The 17,686-nt window shown below is 37.9% G+C and overlaps 2 protein-coding genes across 4 annotated transcripts; one reads left to right on the top strand and one right to left on the bottom strand.

The window, feature by feature from the left end:
• Positions 1–4,141: 4,141 nt before the first annotated feature.
• Positions 4,142–12,906, bottom strand: LOC137715304 (nardilysin-like). 3 transcript variants are annotated; one of them, XM_068454584.1, is made up of 19 exons: positions 12,307–12,906; positions 11,709–11,784; positions 11,573–11,619; positions 10,857–10,969; positions 10,146–10,219; positions 9,934–10,029; positions 9,688–9,807; positions 9,037–9,270; positions 8,454–8,602; positions 8,129–8,285; positions 7,810–7,962; positions 7,249–7,628; positions 6,630–6,779; positions 6,334–6,516; positions 5,767–5,970; positions 5,555–5,661; positions 5,273–5,426; positions 4,888–5,009; positions 4,142–4,660 (listed from the first exon to the last, which is right to left on the bottom strand). In XM_068454584.1, the coding sequence occupies exons 1-19, from the start codon at positions 12,631–12,633 to the stop codon at positions 4,417–4,419; spliced, it is 3,090 nt and encodes a 1,029-aa protein (XP_068310685.1). In that variant the 5' UTR covers positions 12,634–12,906; the 3' UTR covers positions 4,142–4,416. The 3 variants fall into 3 exon arrangements, with proteins under 3 accessions (XP_068310685.1, XP_068310686.1, XP_068310687.1); XM_068454585.1 differs by lacking the exon at positions 12,307–12,906 and having other exon boundaries at positions 10,857–10,961; positions 11,709–11,761; XM_068454586.1 differs by lacking the exon at positions 12,307–12,906 and having other exon boundaries at positions 10,146–10,190; positions 10,857–10,961; positions 11,709–11,759.
• An 839-nt stretch (positions 12,907–13,745) lies between these two features.
• Positions 13,746–17,445, top strand: LOC137716152 (uncharacterized). The gene is made up of 5 exons (XM_068455554.1): positions 13,746–15,516; positions 15,755–16,305; positions 16,536–16,723; positions 16,871–16,937; positions 17,085–17,445. The coding sequence occupies exons 1-5, from the start codon at positions 13,923–13,925 to the stop codon at positions 17,121–17,123; spliced, it is 2,439 nt and encodes an 812-aa protein (XP_068311655.1). The 5' UTR covers positions 13,746–13,922; the 3' UTR covers positions 17,124–17,445.
• Positions 17,446–17,686: the final 241 nt, after the last annotated feature.

The raw sequence follows: 17,686 nt of genomic DNA, 5'->3' as shown, positions 1-17,686 counted from the left end.
ATTTCAAACCAAAGTTAGATTTTTAGGTTACCATATTTACAGGTCTACCATTCAACCAATAGATCGAGTCATCCAGTTTGCTGATAAATTTCCAGATCAAATTATTGATAAAACCCAACTTCAAAGATTCCTTGGATCTCTCAATTATGTTTCAGAATTTTATCCTCATCTGCGTCAACAATGTAAGCCCTTGTTTGATCGTCTCAAGGAAAATCCTCCATCATGGTCACAAAATCATACTTCCATTGTCAAACAGATCAAAAATCATGTCAAGACTTTGCCTTGCCTTGGCATTCCAACTCCCGGCTCTCTCAAAATAGTCGAAACCGACGCATCTGAAATCGGTTATGGAGGTATCCTTAAACAAAAAATTTCTTCCGAAACTCCTGAACAAATTGTTCGTTTCCATTCAGGGGTTTGGAATCCAGCTCAAAGCAACTATAGTACTATTAAAAAAGAGATTTTATCTATTGTATTATGTATTAGCAAATTCCAAGATGATTTATTAAATCAAAAATTTTTAGTTCGTGTTGATTGCAAATCTGCAAAACATGTTTTACAAAAAGATGTTCAAAATATTGCATCAAAACAGATTTTTGCACGCTGGCAAGCCATATTAAGTATTTTTGATTTTGATATTGAATACATTAAAGGCAGCCAGAATTGCATCCCAGATTTTCTAACCAGAGAATTTTTGCAGGGGAAGAATGGGTACTAATCCTACTCAGCAACGAAGGCTCCCAGCCACCCTTACCCAAACTCCAGCACCAATAAAACAAGAGTCTATTCCCGACTCTTCATCGGCCCTCGCCATTACAAACAGATTTACTCCCTTAGGATCAACAGTAGGAAATATCCGACCAAATTACCAAACGGCCTTAGCCACCCCTTATGATCCTTACTCATCAGTTCGTTCTCCAGCTCCCTCACAACCAAAAACACCTAGCTATGCTAAAACATCACCATATGTCCAGAACCCTCATTCTGAAAAGCTTTTTAGCATTCCTCTTCATATTGACAAAAACCAACCCCCAGAGCGAATTGCCAAATTACTCCTTCCACCAAATTTTCATTTCTTACCAACTGAATCCTATAAAAGCCTAAAATATTACCAGGCTATCCTTTCAGAAACAGAAAGCATTGCTATTAAGCCAATTTACAGTACCACTCACCAAAACAAAATATTGTATCATTCACTCCATATTGGAAAATTCCTTACCGAACTCGAATGGGGAATTCCCCTTTTTCACACAAAACCCCTTCATACCCAGCATGTTCTCATCCCAAACAATCATTACAATTACTATGATTATATCCAAGCATGGACTAACATTTTTCTCCACCAGACAGAAGACTTTAGTCATTCATGGTTCATAACTTTTGATAAGAATTTCAGATTGCGGTTTCCTGCATGGTTTCCAGATTGGTGGGCTTCCCATGGCCCAAGCTCTTCTATCATTCCAGATGACCTTCGTCATGTTCTCACAAACAACTTCCAGCCCAGTTTTGACAGAAGTCGTTTCGACAACAGAGTTACTATTTTTTCACTGCTCATGGCCAAGTACAAGATCCCATGGATTCTCAAATGGAACTTTGAAGTGGACACTAGTGGTCTTTACAGAACCCGATGGGTAAAATGGTGGGATAAATTCAACCACCAAAAAATTATTGATCTTGTAAAAGTGGAATTTCCCCAGGCATCTTCTCAGGCACTGCCAATCAAAGCTTCAACTTCGTCCTCACAGGCTTTGCCAGAAAATCAGCACTTTCCTGAATTACCAAAAGCTCAGGAACCAGTTCAGTCCTTATCAGACATTAGTCCATCTTCCTCTCTCAAAGGAATTTCCAAGTCAGCCAAGTCCTCCAGTTCAAAGAAAGAAAAAACTACCCAACTACTGGATATGGCTCAGCTGCTAATGGCGGAAGCAGCATTGCTGCAAAAGAAAAAAGGTTCAGACTCAGATTCAGATAATTCTGATGCCTCGTCTCAGCTTCCCGCCAAATGGGCTGATCAAGCAGATTTTCAAGATGCCCAGGACCCATTTGATATCTGAAAAGCAATATTTGCCCATGTGATTGTGTCAGCCCAGCAACATCATCAGCAGTAGCTGTTTTCATCTCTTCCGCAAAAGACAAAGCATTATTCTTCAATAGTGAAAAACAAAAAGGTCACTATTCACAATAGTGAAAACAAAAAAGTCACTATTCACAATAGTGAAAAACAAAAAGGTCACTATTCATTTAACTTTTGTAAAAGAATCAAAGCATCTTCACTATTCTTTCACCCAGCTTTAGCAGACAGCGGGATTCCCGGATCATTTGGCCAAGTCTCATCCTCCTCGCTCTATATAACGAGGATTCATCTTCAGAAGAGAATAAGTTTTTAACTTCAAGAACAACTCAGTTCAACAACATCTCTCTGAGATTATTTTCCAAACACTTGTAATACATATATATTATTCAGGATGCCTGCGAGCTCCATCAATTTGTTTACTTGTTTCATCTGCCATTAGGCAATACCTGTTTGTTATCTGCATTGCAGTAAGTTTTCAATAAAACTTATTTTCCAAATATATTTGCATCACTACGTTTAATTCATTATTTGATATGCTACTCTGTTTTTATATGTTTTATTTCTGCACTTTAAATTCTATGGACGGCTATGCCACCTGCTGCTATTTTATGTTTTACTTCCGCACTTTATATTCTATGGCCGGCTTTGCCGCCTGTTGTTAGTTCCGCCCCATTTGGTATCAGAGCCAACCGATATCTGAAAAGCAGATAAGATAGATGCTAATCACAACCTTATCATTGCTATAGTATACTTGTTTTGTGCATTTCATGAGTAGATTATTTAGATCTAGTTCAATGGCCAGCACTAGCTCTAGATCCACCTTAGGAACTATACCTGACATTGTCAATGAAGAACAAAAACTGGATTTTCAAACAGACGAAAGTATTGATTTTTCCGACTGGAACATTCCAAAAGTTTCATATATATATATATATATATATATATATATATATATCATATATACATGTCGGTCCTGCAATCTTATGAGCACATGCATATTAGTTTTATGTTTTCGGCATTTAGCGTTCATGCATGCATGCATCACTTTTTTGTAAATCTTTGAAAATATATCCCATGCAACAAGTACGACAATATTATGTATTTTTGTAATCTCCAAGAAACGAAGCCATGAGGAAGCATCTTAAACCACCGTTTTGTCCCACGTCAAAACCCTACGGTTCCCTTGTCTTGGATGAATTCCTGTCCACGCTTGAAAGAAGAGAATATACGAGTTGGGGTTTAGGGCTTAATTAAATTTTCTAGCAAATCCAATAAAGGAGTATTGCATTAGGACTTGCAATCTTTACCGCAGATTGTGTACATATTTGTAAGATTATCTTAGGATCTTTATTCTTCAAGGTCTTAGTGAAATTTTTTTTCTTCTCTAAGTGCATGTATCAAGAGATTTTTATAAAACATGAGATCGAAAAACTTCGGCTGAGTTGTTTTTGTCACGTGACAATGCTGGTTAATAGAACATTCATTTAATAAGATGACATGTGTCCAAATTTGACAAGTATCGTAGTAATACATTTTTTGTGTGTTATTTTTTAATGCGCATCAACTGTACTGTCACACGATAAAACATGTCATTGGCCTTCAGTAGCACAGTAACACCACATAATTAAGGAATCCAGCAAGCAACAGGAATTTGAAAACATTAATTTAAGCCACAAAACACATTTTTCCTTATTTTAATTCTTAATTTTTTTTGTCATTTTCAATAATAATACTTGATCAAATGTTGGGTAGGAACATGATTAGTGACCAGAGCTCCTAAGCGTCCATGTCCATGGCATTAGATAAACCAAATTATCGACAAGGGAGCATAGGGGATTAAATTATCTATATTACAGTTAGTTAGACGTCTCTGAAAGTGCCCTTCACAAGGACTTGTCTTGAGTTTCTTCGAAAGAGGATAGACCTTCATATCAGATTTTGATGGGGCAAAATAAGAACATGGTCTTAATCGGAGCTCACCAAGGACCCTACAAACAAGCTCCTAAATGCATCTCAATCATATAACCCGAAACCCTACCATGTGCATTTCAAAACAAACTTTGGAAATTTGAACCCAATATAATCCTGATTGATTTCTTTTGCTTCGTCTAATCAGTGATACTTTAAGTCAATCACGCATAATGTGGCATATTCCGAGAACAAATAAGTTTTCCCTATTTTATTGAAGGGAATAGGCAATTACTCAAAAGGATTCTCATTCACTTCCTCTCCCAGATGGTCATTTCCACCCACCCACAACCTAGCCAAAACTGAAACTGAGGCCTTCAGTGTGTCCAATATAGTTCAATTTTTAATCAAGTACTCAAAGCTTGTTCACATTTTCAAGAAAGGCTAGGATAGAACTTTGATGACTTCTTAAACGTTGCAGGGTCTTCGATGGCTTGGATAGACTTCGGTTGTTGTTCCGCCTCTTTCGGGTCAGTGTTGCAACCCCAAACACGAATCGCTAGTCTACGACACTTGGGAGATGATTGTTGCAAATACGTTTTGTACCAGTCAATAACGTCCTTCTTGTGAATACTGCCGAGTTCTTCTGCTTCTCTTTTTGACTGGTCGAACATATACCTGTGATCAACAAGTATTTACGTTAGAAGGAGCATCGAACCACAATGATTAGAAAGTTCAAAGACGCAATTTCAGCTAATTGCGATTCCACTCCTATTTTATTTTTTGCGACGCAAATTAAAATAAGGCCCGTAAGTCCCAAACCACATATAATAAGAAAACACAATGATGTTTAAATGCAATCCTTGGAAATCACAATCTGGACAAACCAAAGATGATAACAGCACCTTTTATCGATAATCTGATTCCAAAATCTATTGGTTTCATATGTGAGGGATGGATCTTTCTCCAATAGCTTAGCAAGCAGTCCACTTTTATAATTCTCAAATGAATCATCATCAATCCCGACCTGCACACATATTCTCAGTAACTGAAATCGCAATGCAGAAACAATAATCACGCAACTCAAATCATGGAAGTAGAATAACACAAGGATACCAGATCCAAGCGAAGTTTTCCACAAACTGAAATTAATTTATATATCTAACAAATAGGGAACCTCAAATTGCAAAATCGCATTCGCAAGTCACCTTCGCATAGCTCAATATTTAAAAAGCTTATGAGATGCTCAAACTAGCAGCATTCAAATTAGAAGGAAATTTGACTGCTTACCAACAATTCTTCCAGACCATTTATGAAGTTATCAACTCTCCCTTGTAAGTAGATTGGGTTGTACTCAGACGACTGGACACAGAAACAAAAGCCATATACATTGTATGTTACCCGTGGGCCACACTCAACAACATATCCAAGCTGCTCCTTCGTCCTATTTCCAGAAATAGCGGACAATTATACGAACATATATTCAAATATATTAGAATATATTCTTATCAGATCCCAGATTCTTTTGCTAGCCAGTATGTAATTAAAAGTATCAGCCTCAAATAAAATCACCTTAGTTGATTGAAAAGTGGTTCCTCCACAATTTCATCAAAAAGATCTATCAATGCTTTCAATCGGATTGACTCAATCCCTGCTTCTTGCTCAACTTGAAAATACAGCTGCAATATGAAACCACAACCAAGGGAAGAATATCAACGCATAAGAAAAAGAAAGTACATCTTCATATAGGGAGAACGAAACAAAAATGTTCCATTTTGAGTTACCTCAATCACAGAGTTCGTTTCCGACTTATTCTTCACGTTGGAATCTCTAATCAGGTTAGCACCAGGAGGAAGACAAATAACATGCTCTTTATGCCTCAATTCGATAGGCAGTGGTGGTACAGAAAAATTAGATTTGAATATATTTGACAGGGTAATTGCTTCGTCTTCTAACAAATTTCCATGGCAAAGGCCCTCAATGTATAGCTGCACATATTAAGGGGAGGGTAAGCTGAAGCAAATGCCTTAATTAAACTAATTCTAAGAGCTTTGAGAAAAAATAAATAAATGAATAATTCTAAAATCAAATATAAAAAATTATTTTTAAAGAAAAGTCAAATTAACTATTGGGTTCACATTTGGCAGCAACTCTCCAATTCTCTCACCAGAACATACTACTCTGCACTTATCAAGTTACATGTCAAAGTGAAAGAATATGAGGTCAAGAAGCCTGAACCGCATGGATTTCTCATGAAAATAGACCCAGCTGGAGGATGATGTTAAGAACTTGAGTTTCACGAATTGACAGCAGTAACCTATAACAAATATAGGTACATTTGTGTAGTGTACCTGGGAACAAAGCTCGGGAATGAATGACTTCAAATCAGAAATAGACAATTCATCCAAAACATGCAACTTCTCATCTCCATCATAAAAAATTTGACACAGAACTTGCAGTCTTAAGTATGATGAGTGACTCAGAGGCTTCATATTGGTGTTCTTTAACCTTCGCTTCATATCTTCTTTAACGACCTGTTAAAGTGTCAATTAGCAATGGACAAGCCAAAAGAAACAAGCAAGGTATGCAAAATCAAACTAAACCAGACATAGAGTGGAGTGATGGAAACAAAAGGCAACACATGTACCTTGAAACGATCATCTGTTGGCATGAAACTTTTGGCAGTTGCCAATACTTTTGACAAGAGAGCTGGAAGTTTATCATTAAATCCATAGACCTTCAGCTCCAGTTTGTCACTGAACACAGAGACAGAAGTTTCCAGCTTGGCAACAATGGCCTGCACGCACAGAACAAAGGATATTCTCATGTAGCCATTTCAGAAGTATGTTTGATTTGAAAAAAATAAGTCGGCATGAGGTCAAAAAGACCTATATTCATGAAATACAGCATCAACTAAATAACTACATTGCAGCATAAGTTCACATTTTTACAACCGAATTACTATATATTGAGAATATTAAAATGAGGGAAATATGGATAAGAAATAACATTTGTATTTATATAATGAAAAATTAAAAGAATATATTTTGTTTGGGCAATTAATTACACCAGTTTCCTCTTCTGTATTGTAAGTCACTATAACATCCAAGTCCCTCTAACTGAACAAAGTTGGACAGAGACCGCAGATATATTCTAAATAAACTTAATGCAACCAGTGTTTCCTAAAATGTATTCAAGTACAAAAGAGTTATCAGCTATCTAAATGGAAGCACAAAATATTCAGTTATAAAGGGCAAGACATGAACCTGGTACACAATCTCATTCAGCTCGTCCTTAAGAAGGAGAATATATAGTTCAGTCAAAACACAACTTTTCAGATTAGCATATCCACCCTTCAGATTGATGCGGAAGTATGTATTTGCCCGTGGAAGTTTAAATGAATCATCGAGCTTGTACCAGAACTTTATTAATGGTTCATCAATTATACATCTTGGATAAGATATATTTGCAGGATCAAGGCACAGGTTATCAGAGCGGATGGAAAAATCACTAGGAATGAACTCATTCTTTGAAGGGAGATGCAATGAGTCATCAATTTCTGGGGGATTCTTCCACATATCCATCAAAGATGGAGATATATCTTCCTCAGTATAATGTGACCCAAACCAAGGCTCGCAATGGAAATCTGAAACAGTTAGGAAGAACAGAGCTCACTTCAAAATTATCACACATTTAAAATGGGACAAATAAAACTTATGGTTACATTCGTAGTCATAAATAAATACTGCAAGATGGAAACAAGACTCTTTTTCTAGGTTTTTTCTTCTACTTTATTTTTTTGACATAAAGGGGCATATGTGATTTACCTTTCGACTTAATTGAGGACTTTGATACCACATCAACCCTCATGTTTTCTGGTGTGAAGAAACCAAGAACATACTTTATCAATTCTGCGTCCCAAATTTTGTACACATAGTCCCCATAAATAACGTTCTCTGCTGGATACAGTAGTAAATTTTCTGCAACAATAAGATTTCACAATATTAAACAGGTCATGAATTTGGAGATATCCTTTTTTGACTGAAAAAAAACACAAAATATAGATATCATGAAGAATCTTTTATAAGTAGGGATACTTTTGGTTATGTAAAACATGACCAAGGTAAGATGTGCAATTTTGAAAACCTGCAAGTTCTGCAGCATAATCATCTTGGGGCTGCTCCTCTGCGAATCTAAAATCCATATTCCCAATATCCTGAAGTTCCCTAAATATCCATTCTTGTGGAGACACTTGACGCAGTAACTTAATGTATTGGTAGACATAGCAAATTATTTCGGAAATCTGCAAGATAAGCATCACACATAAAAAAAAATGAGAAGTAATAAAGAAAAAAGCAAACTTTGCTCCACAGTTACTGATGTTTATAGTAACTGCCCACATAGAACTATGAATCTGTGAAAATTTATCTTCCACCAAAAGATTCTCTAAAGGGATAAGTTGAGATGCTACCTTTTCCAATCCAGAGTCAGTGAGGTGTATGGACATGCGGAAGACATAAGCCACAGAAGATCGGTGCATCCCCTCGTCCCCAACACCAGCAGACAAAGATGTTGCCCACCCTCTGGTTTTGAGGTAAAAATGCAAACTTCCCCGGCCCTCTGAAAAACCCATAACTTAGTTCTCAGAATTTAAAGTCACTTCATCATGGCATAGGTGGCCAAACAATTTAGATGACTAATCCCATTGTGAGATATAATAAATAACATGTAATGTACATGAAATGCAAAAGCAACAAAATCTAATGCAGAAAAGCAATGACACTGTCAGATATCATTTTAAGGTGAAAAAATATCAATGAGATGCAAAGTGACAGATGGAACTGAAGGATTCGGGCTCCCTTCGAACAAAATAAAACTAGATCTTACTATCAAAGTTTCTAGAGACGTCTACTTTAGAAATTTGTAAATGCTGCTTTTACTAAAAAATAGAAAAATTCTAAATTAACGTCCTTTTTTTTTCTGCTGAAGAAATTCTTGTTCCCTGCAGAGGAATAATAATCAACATCAGATTAGATAATAATGATTCATCTTACCATGTCCAAGTAGATGAGCTAAATAATCTTCTGGTTTCTTCAAATAGTCTTGATGAAGACATGGAAATGTCCATGTAAGGTTGAGTATGTTAACATCTGTAACAGCCTCTAGCCTGTATAGTTTGCCAGCTTTCCAGATAGGACCTTCCCCCTTAAACTCCAGTTTTACTTGGGGGCCTTTCTTGACATTACCAAACAATTCCACAACCCAATCCTCAAGTAAATCAAGAGATTCTGCAGCAATTAGAACTATTATAATTAACATGAAATAGAATTGATAAATAAGCAATATTCTAATTGGTTGGCTAATCGTACACATAAATGATTGGACATGATCACATGGATGGTTTTTTATTTGATACACAAATATTCTATTGTGTAATAGACTAATAGTGAACACTAGTATCAACCCCTACCAGTTCAAAGAACCATCATCCACAGAACAGAAACCCTAAGTAGATTAGTAATGTGATTGAAATCCACAAAGTCAAATTGAAAATGTTCCATTATTTCCATTCAAGCACACCGTGTGTTGTGCATGATATAAAAATTGGTAGCTCTTTTTAACTAACATTCATCCACAAATAAACAATAGTCAAAGAAAAAAAAAAGAACAAAGAGCAAAAGAAAATAGGAAAGGAATATTTTCACCTCCACCAATGACAACTAGCTTCATCAGTCCACCATGGTAATAATCCTTATACAACTTTAGTATTTGTTCTCGTAAATTGATCCCTTTTTCCATTGCATCAACCAAGCTCTTCTTATTTCCTTTCAAGAACACATAAAAAAATGTACAAAATACATTTTTAGAGAGAGAGAGAGAGAGAGAGAGAGAGAGAGAGAGAGAGAGAGAGGAAGAGAGGGACAAGTTTGCACAATGGATTAAAGTTTTACCCCAACAGAACCTATTAAATGGGTGACGGGGTGCGGATGTATGACACTGAATTTGTTCAAGGCGGCAAGAATCATTCTGCAGAACCTGGTTAAATTCTGCATTGCATTTTCATTAACAACAAAGAATACCATTCAGCATTAGAACATTTGCATTGAGCAATACTGTAAACAAAAAGCTGGAATCAAGAAGAGTAGGTAAGACATGCATGCACCTGAATCTATAGCCTGTACCTCTCGCTCCATTGCTTCAATTTTCACTAGAGGTGAAACAAAGAACTGAGAAAATCTGATAAAATAAAGAGCCATAATGAATACAAACCAGGTTTCTGAAACAGCAATTTTGAATGAGAAAAATATAACTAGAGTATTCCATACAAAGGGTCAAGTACATGCTATTAGCTAAATATATTGCAATTGGAACCTTGAGCACAGAAAATTTTACCATGCATATTAATTTGACAACTATTTATGAACATTTTTTATCCAGTGAAATAATTGTGGTGAGCCAGACACTGAGGAACCAAAAGAAACATACTGTTGGACCTTATTAATTGGAGAACGTCACTTCCATACCAACATTTTTATATGGTTGTGCACCAGTAGGTAATATCATTAACATGCATTCAGAAAATAATAAAAAATAAATAAACAACACGTAATCTAATGATTTAACCTACACTTCCTACGCCATATTATGTTTTGATGCTTTTGAAACACAAGTATGACAATCATACAACATTTTCAACTACAAATGCTGAGGCAACACAAGATTCAAGGTCAATGCAGGAAGCATCAATAAAACCTGTAGCCTTGTTTCATTGACTGTTGGAATTGAATTATGGTCCCACACTAACCACAATACATACTCAATACCAAGGACTTCAAGTTATAAATATTCAAAGCATGAAGAGCTCATAGTACACCTTCTCAAGGCACCCTTAAGAAACTCTGGCTTCACTTCAAAATGGTAGCAGGTATGCTCTGCTTCTGTGTATGCATTTGATGAACCTCCATGCTTGGACAAGTAACTATCATACTAGCAAAGAGAAGAGTCAAAACGAGTGGCCACAAATACAGACTTCTCCTATTTAGCTTGAGTGAAATTTTCAGGAAATGTTGGAGCAAGTAAAATAGATTACTTTTAAATATCAATTTTACTATTAAACAATGAGCAGAAATGAAGATAAAACTACCATAAACAATTACTGTAATAAATCTGAAATCCATTCCCATAAGGTATAAGTAAATTAATGTTCACAAATGACACTATCATACGTTGAATTAGTGTTCCATACAGCCTGACCCATCTGCAAGCAGGTTGGCAGCAAAAGAACAAACAAATCATCCCACTCACGTATACATAGAACAAGCAAGCTGTTGATGTTTTTTTTCATAAGAAACAGAACTAAGCAGGCTGATGGTGTTGCTTGAGGAACGAATAAATATAAATAGTGAGATTACCATCTATAATCTATATGGAGGGAAAATTCATGCGGCTTAATTATTTCACATACAGTAAGTACACCTCATTTATGATGAATAGCACAAGGGATCATGTACATCTCGCACTAACTTGCAAATAAAAATGAAGATAACTAGCACCCCAAAACAGAAAGGAATACTCAGTGTACAAACAGACCTCATTTTCATCTGGAAACTCTGCACTCCCCATGAAGAGCATGTGTTCTGCAAAACATTCAATTTGTTAGTTATGCTTGCCTCAACACTCACTAGTACGCCCTTCCATGAACCATGTAAGCATGTGCAACACAAACCTAGAAAATGTGCAAGCCCTTGTGCCTCAAAAGGATCGGAGAAGCTGCCTATTCCCACACACATTGCTGCTGCTGCCTGCAAATACGATCAAACATCTTCACATAAATCAAATTCTGTTAACTGAGCTGAGTAAACATCATCCCAATCATTAAAGTAGAATATCAGTGCAGTAATCGGACTTGCAAACGGCATGACCAAAAACAATTTCAAAGGTTTTACTCGAAGACAAACAGTACCCACCATTGGTTCCACTTGGAATTATGCTACCAAAGTTTCATTATCACTTTAAATGAAAATTTGTACAAAGGTACGAAAGTTCGATAGCTAATAGATTATCAGAAAAAAAACAATGATGGTGGAAACTTGAAGCAGTATGTAACCAAGTAATAGTTTAAATCTTAAAGTTTCTGTAATCGGGTATCAATCATTCAACCAAAAATGCATACTGTTTTCCAACCTAAAATCAATTTCCTATCTTTGTAATGCCAACTTACCAAGTTTCTCCAACTGGGTTTTCACTTTTCAATAAAATTAAATCAAATAAACTTGAATGCGAGATGGGCATTTCACAATTTCAATGTAAAATAAAAGACCAACCTTCTTAGTCTGAGAGTCTCCACCCTTCCCCTTCTTCTTCAGTTCACCATCTCTGCCTTCTTCGTCATCGTCCTCTTCATCCTCTTCTCCTTCACTGTCTTCCCCCTCATCTCCGTCCTCGTCGTCCATATCTTCGTCTTCTTCTTCCTCTTCAGCTTCACTGTGTTCGACGGATTTGGAGTGATTAGGCGGCCCTTCTGGGTAAATCTCAGGATCGTGAACGAGCAATGCCGAGAGGCCATTCTCGAGCTTGATTAATCTGTATAATCGTCTGTCATTCGGCGACTTTATTATGATATCATCCGATTTGAAAGTGCAGCGAGCCATTGACACAGAGAGAGAGTTCAGAGTCGACTGAAGGTTACTCTCCCAGTTCTCTCTACTGCTATGGGGTCTTGACACTCAGTAGGGGTCCTGGAGCAGCTGGGAGGAGGACGAGGAGGACGATGCAAATGCAGGACGGCGTTGGAATTTACTCCTTTGTTGTGGTGCTTGAAGGTATATTATGTTATTCGTTTGGGGCCTACAAGACATGAGTCCATGCACATTCCTCCTAGGGTTTCAAGTGCAATTTTGTTGGGCATAAGTCAGTTTGATAAGACGGTATGGTTACTGCGTGTCGCTTTGCATTCAGATACAGATTATTTATAGAAAAACTTAGGTCTCATTTGGTATTGTTTTTTTTTATTTTTTAAATTGCTTCTTTTTAAGCTAAGCAGTTAAAAAATATTTGGTAAAAGTAAATGCCCCATTATCTATTAACTACTTATATTTTTAGTTGTTAATTATATCATTTACTGTTACACATAAGGTTATTTGTTTCGATTCATCATTGATAGTTTATGTGACACATAACCTTTCTCTATATGTCACACTACGAACTTGTCATTTCAAGTGATAAGGAAAATGGCTAGGCTAATGTTATCAAATTTTGCCTTATAAAACCTCTCAAGGCAAAGTTATCTTATTTGTTGCCTCATCTATTAGAATTTAGAACGGTGAAGTGTTGCAGTGACAAGACAAATTGAGTTTATCGTATTTTTTAAAAGTATTCTTATTGTGCTAGACGATCAATCAGAACCATTTGAAATGCGAAACTGAATGCATGATCATGATCGAAAATTAGATTTCATGACAATTGAACAATATTTTGTAATACATACACAAAGCTTGGCTATTTAAACAAATATAAGAAGGAGCAACCTTGGCAATGACTATTTTGTAGTGCTAAAAATAATTTGCATATTAGGATAATTGGAAGATATAAAAAGAATTTATATAAAAAAAAAAATCATCAAAGAAGCCCAAATTAAGTTACAGGCCCAAATTCTAGGTCCAATTGACAGCAGATTATAGACGGTAACATTCGTCTACCATCCTCACAAATAGCCCCAAATTCAAAGTTTAAGGGCGTGGACATTCGTCTTTTTGATGATCAATTCCCAGCCCTTTCAAAATTCAAACCCTAAATCCTTTTTGGCGCTCCCAATTTTGCATCAAGAACTCAAATTTTCCAAATAAGCAAAATCTGCGCGGTTCAAGATCTTCACTTTTCAATCTCCGACGTTCGATTTTCTACCCTTCTCGCAGAATTAGGCTTTCGATTGCCTTATTCAATGGACCCAGACGTCGACGTTTCGCGGTGGGTCATCGAGCTTCTCCTTCGGGACCGCGAGAAGGATTGCATTGCCAAGAGGCTCCTCGCAGTCGCACCATTCTCGGACCAAGACTATCGCTTGAAGAAGACCGTACTCCTCCGGACGATCGAGTGCGAAGTCTACGAAGCTTCGGTCTCCGAAACGATCCTCGAAACGCTTGAAATGATTGAGGATTTGGATATCAGAGAAGGCATTGACACCACGGAATCCATGAAAGCCGCCTACTGCTCTGTGGCCACTGAGTGCACGGTCAAGTTCTTAGTGGGTTTTATGGGAAAGCCTAGTGGGAAATACTTGGAGTCCGTGGATCGGATTTGGAGAGGGAGGGTTGGGGTTTTGGAGCGGTCTGGGAGGAGCCAGTTGGTATCGGCGGAGTTGAGGCATCGAATGGAGGAGATCGAGGCAGGGGTTTGGGATTTGCGAGTGTCGAAGAAGTTGTCGAGTATGAACACGAGGAATGATGCGCTGAGATCGGTTTCGGTTTATGTAAAGGAAGCTTTGGCGTTGTTAGGACCTCCGTTTATTACTTGGGCTATTAGATTGAATGTGCCCATGGAAGTTGCCGACTTGGAAGCTGATCACATTGCAGTGGTCAATGAGGTTAATGTGGGTGGTGGGTCTGAATTCGAAGGGAAAATGGAGAAGGGGGCTAATGCGCGTAATGGGCCTGAATTGGAGGTACAAATGGCGAATGGGGCTAATGCGGGGGAAGGTTGTTCTGACTTGGAGGCTCAAATGGTGAATGGAGCTAAGGGTGATGGTGGGTCTGAATTGGAGACTCAAATAGCGAATAGAGCTAATGTGGGTGGTGGTGGGTCTGAAATGGAGGCTCAACTGCGGGACGAGGCAAATGTGGGGCCCAGTGGATCGGAGTTAGAAGATGAAGTGGTGAGGGTGACTAATGTGGGTGGTCGGTCCGATATGGAGGTGCAAATGGAGAATCGGACTGGTGTGGGTGATAACTCTGAATTGGAGGAGCAAATGGTTAATGGGACTAATGTGGGTCACGGGTTCCAGTTGGAGGAGCAAACTAAGAATGGGACTAATGTGGCCGGTCACTCTGAATTGGAGGCCCAAATGGTGAGTAGAGGTAGAGCTAATGTGGTCGATGGGTCTGAGCCAGAAGCACAAACTGGTAATGGGACTAATGAGAGTGACGGGTCTCAAAGGCATGCACAAACTACGAATGGGTCTAATGTGGGTAGTCAGTCTGAGTTGGAGGCGCAGCCAGTGAATGGGGCTAATGTACGTGATGGGTGTACATATGAGGGGCAAATGGTCAACGGGGCTAATGTTAGTAATGGGTCTGAATTGGGTCGTATATTGGTTGCAGTCCCATTGAAGGAAGTTCGGGCAGGGAGCTCGCTGCCTACTGTGAGCCGGGGCTTGGTTTTGAATGATTTGGTTGAAATAGATTCTGGATTCAGAAACAGAGAAGTACACAGGTCGGCTGATGATCAGGCCCCTGGTCAAGTGAACGAGACAGGCTTGGCTATACCTGGTCGGAATGGGGAGCTGGGTCTCAGTATTGACCATTCCACGAAAGATAAAGGTACTTTTATTTTCATACGGAGAGAGATTAAGGTAATTTTAGTGAGATTAACTTGTGTGCGTGGATGTTGAGAGAGTGCTCTGTATTGTATTATCTTAGTTCTTATGCTCCTTCATCATCTTGAATACTGCCTTAGCCTTGCTAAATATACTCCTGCATAATATAGTTATTGCACAGACTTCAGTTTCAAAATATAATATTTCTGTTTGTTTGATTCTTTTTTTTCTAATTCTTGTAGAAAATCAGAGGTCTACTATGCCTAGACGCAAGCACCTTGCTCATAGACGCACCAGAGGACCGATTAGGATTAGGGATGCTGAAGATTTAGGCACAGACGTATCAGATGGAAAATATGGTTCCTTAGATACCCCTGAAGTTAACAGAGCACAGGAAGCACTTAAATCCAGTATTTCGGAGCTCCAAGAATTAGTGACAGATCCACTTCCAGATGCTTTGCGAGTGTCTGAAACTGTAAGATCTAGTTTGGCAATGAGATCTGTAAGTCACGTAAATGGAAAAGATGTAGGTGCAGAAAATCCATCTATCGAGAAGGGTGCTGAGCCTGTTCAATCTAATAATGATAATGTTGGAAATCTGCCATCCAGACATCAGAATGATCCTCAATCTAGTGGAATAGAAAAGGATGTTCCAAATCCGCCTGTTGACCCGGGAGGCACTGAGTCTCTTCAAACTGATGCTGCCAATCTTAGAAATCCTTCTTTCAGTAATCAGACTAACGTTGCTCGTCCTAGCTTGGCGGAACGTAATAGTACAACCCGTACTTTCGAGGTATTTATGTTCACGATGTTTATTTCTTATCATTTTATTGATGTCCTGATTTGTTTGTATTTTTTGCAAGGGGAACATGACATATTCCTCGTAAACATTTTACTGAATCCATGAGTTTCTCTGGTGTTTAGTTGTTTTGTTCAGTTTTTATTATGATTGATTCCCTTCTGCAATTTTGTGGTTCTGGTTGCTTATAAATTTGCACTTATTGTTGAAAATTGTTTTTTCAGTGGGAGGAATCGATAAATACATCACAAGAAGGAACAAAGAAAGATGCGGGCAGGCTTCACCTTCCTAGCCCAAAGAGGACTGCTGTATCTCCCTTGAAGAAGCATGAGGATACGAGATTTAGTAAGAGAAGAAAAGTTAAAAGATGGAGCTTATTGGAAGAAGACACCTTAAGGACTGGTGTACAGAAGTATGTCGCATCCCTTCTCTCTGCCTTCTTTTTGTTTCCCTTTTACCACTCTAAATTTCATACTTGTCATTACAACTTGCGCAAATATTAGTTTGAGCAGTATGTATATGCTTCTGAGTCTCATTAGTATGATGTTTTTCGACGAAGGTATGGAGAAGGAAGCTGGAGCCTTATCTTGAAAAGCTACTCTGATATATTCAAAGAGAGAACTCAGGTACGCCAAGTTTCGTAATATCTTCAACGGCGTTTATCCGTCCACATAAATTTATTCCATAAACAAGTTTTTCTATTCATCTGAAATGTCTCTACTTCGTCAGTCAATATTGTGTCTTAGACTTTTGGGGTTACTATGTCCGTCCAGGTTGATCTGAAGGACAAGTGGAGAAATATGAAAGGGTAGCGGCACCTGTGAATACTCTGCTACGCGGTTGTATTTTCGTCATCCCGTACCTTATCGGACGTGTACATTAGCTCTTAACATATTCTGTACAACTACAGGATGTGGATGCAAGATGTTTTTTGTAGTGTCCTTTTATCCACTTGTATTCTTTGGCTCCTTTTTGCTCCTTGTATTCATGGATGAGCAATTTAGCACGTGGGGGGTTTTCAGATTTGCATAGAGGATTTTTTAGTAAGTATCTGTATAAATGTTCCCATAAATTTATAAATGATGGACGTACAGAGATGGCCTTAACTTCAAGCATAACAAAATGATATCAACTGTTTTTAGCCCATATTATATATTCTTCTATTGTTCTGTTCTGGGTCAAACTTAGCCATACCGGATTCATCACTGTACGTTTGGGCAGCGGGGTGATACGAAACCATGACATGCAAGATTTTCTCTGTCGGTTGACGTAAAGGAAAGTTGGTAGCGCACTCCGATTTAGTTTTCAACTTGGTCGAGTGATATTTCTTTAAGTTCTTCTCCTGAAGATGACGAGTTTGATATGTGTTTGACCT

Source organism: Pyrus communis, chromosome 14 (assembly GCF_963583255.1).
Source record: "Pyrus communis chromosome 14, drPyrComm1.1, whole genome shotgun sequence".
NCBI lineage: Eukaryota > Viridiplantae > Streptophyta > Magnoliopsida > Rosales > Rosaceae > Pyrus > Pyrus communis.
The sequence above is the reverse complement of the archived record's forward strand: the minus strand, read 5'-3'. Positions and strand labels throughout refer to the sequence as shown.

What these genes read in the sequence shown, in the direction of transcription:
- LOC137715304 (XM_068454584.1), bottom strand. Translation starts at nt 12,633, where the DNA reads ATGGCTCGCTGCACTTTCAAATCGGATGATATCATAATAAAGTCGCCG. An exon ending in ATTTAATAGGTTCTGTTGGG is followed by an intron (nt 9,808 to 9,933) that starts GTAAAACTTTAA and finishes TGTTCTTGAAAG; the next exon opens with GAAATAAGAAGAGCTTGGTT. An exon ending in TGAATGAGATTGTGTACCAG is followed by an intron (nt 6,780 to 7,248) that starts GTTCATGTCTTG and finishes CTGTGCGTGCAG; the next exon opens with GCCATTGTTGCCAAGCTGGA.
- LOC137716152 (XM_068455554.1), top strand. Translation starts at nt 13,923, where the DNA reads ATGGACCCAGACGTCGACGTTTCGCGGTGGGTCATCGAGCTTCTCCTT. An exon ending in CCATTCCACGAAAGATAAAG is followed by an intron (nt 15,517 to 15,754) that starts GTACTTTTATTT and finishes TAATTCTTGTAG; the next exon opens with AAAATCAGAGGTCTACTATG. An exon ending in TTAAGGACTGGTGTACAGAA is followed by an intron (nt 16,724 to 16,870) that starts GTATGTCGCATC and finishes TTTTCGACGAAG; the next exon opens with GTATGGAGAAGGAAGCTGGA.